The sequence below is a fragment of the Chrysochloris asiatica genome, unplaced genomic scaffold (genome assembly GCF_000296735.1).
Source record: "Chrysochloris asiatica unplaced genomic scaffold, ChrAsi1.0 scaffold00009, whole genome shotgun sequence".
NCBI lineage: Eukaryota > Metazoa > Chordata > Mammalia > Afrosoricida > Chrysochloridae > Chrysochloris > Chrysochloris asiatica.
In genome coordinates this window covers 29321079-29330772 of record NW_006408527.1, presented here as the reverse complement: position 1 = coordinate 29330772, position 9694 = coordinate 29321079, and the positions used below count along the sequence as shown (strand labels likewise).

Sequence of the window (9694 nt, the reverse complement as noted above, 5' to 3'; positions counted from 1 at the left end):
TCATTACTTTTCTAAAAATACATTCAATGGCACTTTTTTTCCAAGTAAATTTTTTAATCAATAATGCTTTTAGATTATTGATTTTAAAAATGTATTGTCTCTTGAGAACAGAGAAGCAAAGACATATGCACATTTCAAATATAAACCCACATTATGGTGAATGCTTATTGATGATATGGTGTAGATCATTTAAAAAAAGGGACCTCTTAGACTTTTCCAATTGCAAAAGTACAAAACATATTTCTAAAGGTGAATACAAAAGTTGTTTATACATAATAGCTCATCTCAGGCAGTATTATCAAGAATAACTTGATTGACTGAATTTATAATCATAATCCTAGTTTCATAATTTTGTTACATAGCTGTTGCTTAGATTCTTTATAATCAGTCATTTTCATGGGAATATCCTCATTTGACAGCGACAGAACAACTTAAGAAGTGTACATTACCAAGGGGACGTAAAATTGAATCAGTCTCACCACCAGATCAGACTGTATTAAATCATAATGATATCTTAGTTTATAAATGTAAAGGAAAATCTGAAACCAGACAATCAACCTGCAAAAATGGAAGGTGGGATCCCACGCTAACTTGCACAGGTAAAGTCTTGTTTACAATGCTTTTAAAATCGTGTGCTCTTTTTCCTAACTTTTAAAAGCAGTATTGTTACGTCTTTTAAAATTTTTTACAGAGGTATTATTACAAATGCTTAGATTTGAACAAGCTACAAGGTAATTCAAAACCCAGTGGAAACACTGTTTCTAAGTAATAATTATATCATCTGCATTTGTTGGCTATATAAAAAACACACAGAAATTTGGTGGATTTACCTTAACATCTGGGTACTAAGTGTGTTCATTACATTTGGACTCCCATTGCTTCATTCATTTAATTACACACAACCAACCTATACATATGCCTATGTCTTTATCATCTATTTATCTGTTTTTCTTTCTCTGTCTTAAAAACCCTGTGACATCTTGGCACCTCTAATTTCAAATGTATAGCAGAGTTCATTCCATTTTATAGAGTTTCTTTTCTTTAATTTTCTTCTCCAACTATGATAATCCATGTGCTGTTAATGTTAACACTCTTATCAACATATACAGTTCTAGCATATACAGATAGTAGTTTTACATAACAGTCCTAAAGCAAATCTACTATCTGCAGATCCACATGGTAATACTTCTTCATTTTTAAGGTGGTAATATTCATATGCCATTCTGCAGGAGAGAAAGATGAGGTTTTCTGCTCCCATAAAGATTTGCAGCCTCAGAAACCCTGTGCATATCAACATGAGTCGAAATCAACTCCATGGTACTTAAAACAAACAACAATATTTATATGCAGTGAAGTGCACCTGTTCCTCTGCATTGTATCCCAGAAGCTTTGTAGTTTTAGTATTTACATTTAGATACATTATGTATCTTACTTTGCTTTTTGATGAAGTGCTAAGTAGGGATTGGTGCTTTCTTTTTTACACAGATAGCTAGTTCTAAAAGCATGTCTGGAAAAAGAACTTTGAAATGAACAGCAATTGATTATTTCTGGACTCTTTTCAGCTCAGTTCCTTATGCCCAAATTGCCTTGATAACTTCTTAGTAAGTTGTGAAGCCTGGTATTTATTCTCAGATACAGTTTTCCTTTTCAAGATTGGTTAAAGATTGGCAGTACAGTGGATAAGAACTTGGCTGCTAATAAAAAGTTTTGCAGATTGAACCCACCAGCCACTCTGCAAAAGAAAGGTATGACAGTCTGTTTCCATAAAAATGTACAGCCTTGGAAATCTGGTGGGGTAGTTAGTTCTGCCCCATCCTATAAGGTCATTATCATCTGGAATTGACTCAGCAGCACAAGATTTTAGTTTCAAGACTGATTTACCTATTCTGGCATTTGCATTTCAATACTAGTTTTAGAAAACAGTACATCAATTTCTAGAAAATATCCTAGGAAATGAAAGAGGTAGTTAGACAATGAAAGAGATGACATCAAATGTACAGATAAATTAGTAGAATTAACTTCTTAATCATATTGGGTTTCCAATCCATAGACATGATATATATCTGTTTCATTTTTCTCAGTAAATTTTTTAGTGTAGGAGGTGTATTGTTGTTGTTGTTAAGTGCCATAGAGTTGGTTCTGATTCATAGTGACCCTATGTAGGGTTTCCAAGGAGTGGTTGGTGACTTTGAAATGCCAACCTTGTGGTTCAAACTGAACTTGAGGTCAAGTGCTTATCCTATGAAGCCACACCAGGTGTATAGCAGTTGCAAAAATAATTACATATCATTTACATTTTTGTTATTTAAATGTTATTTTTAAATTAAATTTTACATTTTTGGGTGCCAAGTATAAAGGGATGCTGTCGGGGACCCGCCTCGACATTGGGGTTCAGTTCATGAGGAGAGGATACCTGACGGCGATTCATATATATCAAGAATACATAAAAGGAGACAAAGAGAGAGACAAAGAGGCACCCCAAAGCCAGGGTGGATACATCACTGGTGGGCAGGCCTGGGAGTACAGGCATCGTGGCCTCTGCAGGCAGCAATTCACTGCCCTGCAATCTTTACTGCATGCCTTCCAACCCATAATGCACACCTGGGGAGGCCCGGGCCTCTGCTTTATTCAGGGGAGGAGCTTCACACCAAGCTGGGAGGGACTTAGGCAAGGTACAGCTAACATCAGTACTTTTCCAGACATTCAGGTAACTTTACATAGTACTTCACTGGTTCGAATCCCAGGCCAGCAACTTGGATTCTCAGTCCAAATTAACATATCTATAGCCCCTGAGCATAGTTGGGGGAAGGTGAGAGATAAAGACAAAATCTTGGGCGGAGTCCTGCTGCTTTGGCTTCCTGAGCCAGGTCTGCAGGAGGACTCCAGACGCCCAGGTGAATGGGCTGCACCTGGAAAAGCATTAGGGTGGATGGGTTCTTTGTCTATAGAACAAAGAGCTGTGAAGTAGCTAAGATATTTTTGGTTAATCCTTTGGAGAAAGGCTTAACCTTGCAACATTTAGTCTTGGCTTTAGGAAAATACCACATTTATCTGTGGATTGTCAAAGGCTCCAGTGTATTAATTTAATATATATACCTGAATATTAATATGAAAGCAATTTGCCATTAACTGCCAGTGGCCTCATTTGTTACACTCGGCCCTAGAGGGCCTCGAACCTCTGGCTAGTCTTACACGGTCTGCAACAGGATGCATTTGATTTTGTGTATTCATTTGTATCCTGAAGGAATGTTAAACTCCCTTACTTATTTCAGTTATTACTTTGTAGATCTCTTTGAACTCTCTGTAAACAATTATATCATTGAAAATTAAAAGTTTATTCCTCTCTGTACCATTTATAGATTTTTTGGTTGTTTCCTTAACTTCGAACATTGTCTAGAACCTCAGTGTTGAAAGGAAGTGTTGAGGGCCAATATTCTTGATCTGTCCCTGTCCATTGAATATTTAGCTACAATTATGATAATAGCTTTCCAAAAACAAAATGAGACAAATTCACTGCCCAACATTGAGCTGGTTCCAACTAACAGTGACCCTATGAGACAAAGTAGAACTGCCCCACAGGATTCCCGAGATTGGATAGTTTCATAGAAATTGACTGCTTTATCTTTCTTCCATGGAGTGAGAACCCCTGACTTTCGGGTTAGCAAGAAAGCACTTAACCACTGCACCACCAGGATTCTTTTAATCAGTCTTTTCAAGGAAAATCAGATATAGAAAGCATCTACTGGGTTTCACAATTTATTGTGAAGCTATATTTATCAAGGCAATGATTTTGGGCAGAAAAGTAGATAAATAAATGAACTGAACATTGTTATTCTTAAGTACCGTTGAGTTGGTTCTGACCCATAGAGACACTCTACAGAGTTTCTGAGGAGCAACTGGTAAACTGTTTACCTTGTGCTTTAAGCGACTTTGCAATAAGGTGCACTAACCCCCAGAACATAGTCTCAAAATATAACAGCACCATTATATTCAATTACTTTTCATTTCAAAAATTTTCACACATATTTTTAGTACAACTGGCTGTCCATATTATAAAAGATCACCATTCCTACTTGACACTTCACTGAAAAATGATGTTGTTAAGTGCCATCAAGTTGTTTTCAACTCATAGAGGCCCTACATGGTTTCCAAGGAGCGACTGGTGGGTTTGAACAACCTTGTAATTACCAGTCCAGTGCTTATACTACAGTACCCCACTAAGGCACTAAGGTATATAGTTGTTGTTAAATGCCATTGAATTGGTTCTGACTCACAGAGACCTTGTATAGGGTTTCTGAGGAGCAGATGTTAGGTTTGAACTGCTGACCTTACAATTCAAACTGACTTTGTGATCCAGAGCATTGTCCTGCAGCACCACTCCATGACTCCCATTAATCATTGTTATGGTTCTTGTTGTTAAGTGTCCTTGAATTGATTCTGACTCATGGAGACCCTGTATAGGGTTTCTGAGGAGCAGCTTGTGAGTTTGAACTGCCATCCTTGTGGGTTAAATTGACATTGCAGAGAGAAGCAAATCAATTTCTTGTGAATCAAAATATTGTGGTATTGGGGAAGAATATTGAATATACCACAGACTGCCAGAAAAAAATAATAAATCTATTTAGTGAGAAATGCAAAAAGAATTCTTCTTAGAAGCGATGGTGCTTTGTCTTGCTTATTTGGACATGCTATCTAGAGAAACCAGTCCATGGAGAAGGACTTTATGCTTGGTAACATAATGGTTAGAAAAACAGGAGGATGACTCTCAACAGTACGGATTGCTATAGAGACTGCAGCAATGGACTCAAATATAGGAAAGAAAGTGAGGATGGCACAGAACCGGATAGCTTTTCCTTTTGTTGTTCATAGAGTCCTGTGTGTCAGAACTGATTTGATGTTACATAGCATCAATGGTTAGAAATAATTAAAATATGTTTCTCATAAATTATCCAAGAGTGATCACAGAAAAAATAAAAGAAAGAAACTAGAATGAAAATAGTAAGCATATAAACCAAAAGTGATAATAGTAAGGTGTTATAAAGCTATGAAGTACTACTTGTATAAATATACAAAATAATAATTATCATATGATCATTCATGATACTTGATACTGAATATTCTCTATATTAAAATTATCCTTTTATATTTAATTTATTCTTTTTTAACCAAACAATCTGATTTGAATATTTTTAGGAGAAATGAAAGAGTTATGCCCACCTCCTCCTCTCATTCCCAATACTCGAAGTATGACGATGACAGTGAATTATAAGGATGGAGAGAAAATATCTATTCTCTGTCAAGAAAATTACATAACTCAAGAAGCAGATGAAATCGTGTGCAGTGGTGGGAAATGGCAGTCAATACCACGCTGTGTTGGTTAGTACTTCATAACTTGAACATTCTTTCAGAATGAAGTTAATACTCTACTGTGCTTTGCATACATCTGTTATTCTCTATAGAAAACAGTAATTACAATCTGTGTGCCCAAATTAATCAACATTCATTCACTTATTCTGTGAAATAAAGACAGAATACTCAGGAATATTATTTAAATATCAGATAAACTTTTGTTGTTATTTTATTATCATGATGAAAAGGATAAAAATGATGGGGGATATTTAACAAGAGACTAGTACCATAGATATTATTTTTATATACATCTGAACACAGATACTCACGTGGTACTACATTAACTTATATCTGTGAAGATGGCTTCAAGCTTTCTGAAGAAAATGGGGTAACATGTCACATGGGAAAATGGAGTTCTCCACCTCAGTGTGTAGGTGAGGCATATGTCAAGTACAAATCTATTTTCATAATAATTGATTTAAAATTATCAGTTCCCATCAAAGGCAAAAGACAATATAGTTTAGATATTTCATGGGATTGCTTATATACATTATAATTAAAATTTAATGCATGAGTAAACAATCTTATTTTTGTTAAATTCATTGGTTCATTATGGAATCACTTTAAACTCTGGCATTTATTTTACCTTGAAATGTGATGTGTGGTATAATTGAGTCTACCTATGTATAGTATAGGAGTCCTGGTGTGGCGCTGCTAGTTAATGCGCTGGACTGCAAAGTCGATTTGAACCACAAGGTTCAAACTCACCAGCCACTCCTTGGAAACCCTATACAGGGTCACTATGGGTCGAAATCGACTCAGTGGCACTAAACAACATTTATAGGGTAAGAAGCCTTGGATTATAGTGGATTGTGAGTTGGACTGCTAACCACAAAGTCAGCAGTTCGAATCAACCAGCCACTCTGCAGGAGAATGATGAGACTTTCTGCTCCTGTATGAGTCAGAACTGATTTGGTGGCACACAACCAAACACCACCACCACCACCATTCCTTACAGAGCCATCATGAGTGAGAATTGACTTGATGGCAGCTGGTTTGGTTTGGGTTTTGTCATTTATAGAAGTTATAGCATTTGCTCTGTCAACTAGCTTGTTTACATTAAAAAATTGGTATTTTTCCTAAAACATTTCTTCTAATTTGTTAGAGCATAAAGGTATGTCTTTTTAAAGATCATTCCTCTTCAATGCTTTTCCCTTTAACACTAGTGATTGGCAAAGAATCATTGGCTGTATTCATAAGTGTTCTCTAAGATTTTAATATCAAATTCTTTATTAGGTTGTGAGAGACAGCAGAATGGTGAATTTAGAAAATGTTTGAATACCTTCTTTGTGATATGATAGTAGCTCCTGTGTTTCCGTTTCTTTTCAAATAAAATGACTAAATAGTATATAATATTACATTTCAGAAGAAGTGAAACATGAATGCATTATTTTACTGTTTATCTGTTGTTTTAAAGGACTACTTTGTAAGCTACTACCTATGATTTCTGATGGTGTTCTGTCTCATGAGTTAGACAGCTACCAGCATGGAGAAAAAATTACCTACAGGTGTACTGATGGTTTTGGGATTGATGTAGGAGGAAAATGGTCTCACCCAACAAAATGCATCAGTGTGTATCTTGAATGATTTTAATTTAAAGTATATTCTATTTCATACTATGAATGATGTTGCTGTTGTTAGGTGCCATCTAGTATGTACTGACCCATAGCGACCTTATGCACAGCAAAACGAAACACTACCCGGTCCTGGGCCAACCTCATTACCATTGCCACCATGAGTCCATCGATACTGCCACTTGGCCAATCCATCTCAATGGTTGTCTTCCTCTTTTTCTCTGACCCTCTGAATTGCCAAACGTGATAGCCTTCTCAAGTGACTGGTCCTCCTGACAACATGTCCCAAGTATGAGAGACGAAGTTTGGCCATCTTGGCCACAAAGGAGTACTCTGGCTGCACTTCTTCCAACGCAGATCTGTTGGTTCTTTTGGCAGCCCATGGCACTTTCAATATTCTAACTCAAAAGCATCAGTTTTTCTATGGTGTTCCTTATTTACTGTCTAGCTTTTACATACATATGAGGTTATTGAAAATACCATGGCTTGGGTCAGGCGCACCTTAGTTCTCAAGCTCTGACATCTTTGCTCTTCAACACTTTAAAAATGTCTTGTACAACAGATTTGTCTAATGCAATATGTCATTTGATTTCTTGACTGCTGTTTCCATGTGTGTTGATAGTTGATCCAAGAAGAAGGAAGTCCTTGACAACTTCAATCTTTTCTTTGTAGATAAGAATGTTGTTTATTGGTCCAGTGGTGGGGATTTTTGTTTTCTTTACATTGAAATGTAATCCATACCGAATGCTGTGCTATTTAATCTTCATCAGTAAATATTTTAAGTCTTCTTTATTAGTGGGCTCATAATATATGTCCTTTTGTGATTTGCTTATTCCACTCAGCATGATGTCCTCCAGGTTCATCTACATTTTGAGGTGTTTTGCAGATTCTTTATTATTCTTTAATGTTTCATAGTATTTCATTGTATGTATGTACCATAGTTTGTTTATCCATGCATCTGTTAATGGACACTTAGGTTCTATCTTTATATTGTAAATAATGTAGCAATGAACACAGATATACATATATCTATTTATTTCCTGGCTCTTGCTGTTTTTTAGGATATGTACCTAGTAGTGAGATTGCTAGATCAGTTGATATGTTTTCAGTATTTTAAAGAAGCACCATACAGTTTTCCCTAATGTTGGTACCATTTTATAGTCCTACCAGCAGTATTTGAGATTTCCAGCCACTTCACATCCTCCCCAGCATTTGCTGTTTTCTTGATTTTTTTTTTTTTTGCCTGTTAATGCTGGAGTGAGATGAAATCTCATTGTTATTTTGTCTTGCCTCTCTCTGATGGGGTCACAAGCATTTCTTCACGTATTTGTTGGTCACCTGAATTTATTCTTGGTAAAGTATCTGTTCACATTCTCTGCCTATTTTTCTATTGGAATGTTTGTGTCTTTGTAGTAGAGGTATTGAAGTTTTCTATAACTTTTGAAGATTAGTCCCTTGTCTGATATATCATTGTTAAACAACTTTTCCAATTTCTAGATTCTCTTTGCCCTCTTTAGAAGAAGTCTTTTGGTGCACATAGTGTTTAATTTTTAGAAGCTCCCAGTCATATAGTTTATCTTCTGTTTGTGCAGTTTTTCTTATGTTTGATAGTCTATTTATACCATATATTAGGGCCTCTAAGTTTGCTCCTAGTTTTTCTTTGATAATCTGTATAGGTTTAGTTTTACATTGAGGTCTTGTATACATCTTGAGTTTGTTTCTTTATATATACTATGAGGAATTAATCTTATCTCATTTTTATGCAAATGATATCCAGTTTTGTCAGCACCATGTATTATAGAGATTGTTTCTAATGAATTACAGCAATTTGTGGAAGATCAGCTGTCCACAGATAGATGGGTTTACTTTTGGGTTCTCAGTTGTGTTCCATTTTTCTCTCTGCTTGCCATTGTACCAGTATAAGGCTTTATTTATTTGGTTTTTTTTTTAAACTTCCCCCACGACCTCTGAAATTAGGCTACCTTTTGAAAGCTTGTAAACCAGTCACTTTGTGCCTTTGTAACCACCCCCCATTTTGAGTAGCCAATGTCTAAATTGCCCAACCCTGTCAACCCTGTATACTGAGGAGGTGGGAATGATCCTTGCTGTAAAGATTCGTTCTCTCTTTTAAGCTACTACATCCATAAATATAGGTCATGCTCATCAAATTGTAGCAGATTACTGGGTTTTTTTTCCTCTTTTTTCTTCCTCTAGTCGAGTTCTGATCATCCAGCCAATGAAAGTTGGTTAAATGGGTACTGTCTGCAAGTATGACCATTCTTGTGCATCTCCCCTCACTACATATCAGCTGGACGCTTCACTGTCCACTCTAGTCCTTTGTGACTTCCCTGTCTCTGGGCTTAGAATTCCCCTGTACTGCTGGCCAATGAGGGCTCAATCATGATTGACAGGAGTCTATTGAATGTGGTCGGACTTAGCGCACATCTTCATTGCTATTTTTCCCCCACTTCCCCTTATTGGTAAACCAACGTGGACACCAGCAAGATTACATGCTAACTCATGTATTCCTTTTGAGTTTCAGTCTTAGAAGAGGGTATTTCCTGAGGGGACTTGATTGTTTGCCTTAATGGTTTCCCATTGAACAACTTGCTGGTTCTTGTAGTAGTCAATCAGACTGCCATTATTGTTTTTGATTTTTCCTGCTGGTCTTTCTTTCACAAAGTATCTTCTGTTCTTCTAGCAGCTCCAAG

The 9694-nt window shown here is 36.3% G+C and overlaps 1 protein-coding gene across 1 annotated transcript in view; it reads left to right on the top strand.

Moving 5' to 3' along the window:
• Positions 1–9694, top strand: part of LOC102824771 (complement factor H-like) — a 522059-nt gene that overhangs the window by 436611 nt on the left and 75754 nt on the right. The window contains 4 exon segments of the mRNA XM_006834236.1: positions 420–599; positions 5194–5372; positions 5642–5783; positions 6827–6942. Of these exon segments, the coding sequence (XP_006834299.1) occupies positions 420–599; positions 5194–5372; positions 5642–5783; positions 6827–6942 (617 nt within the window).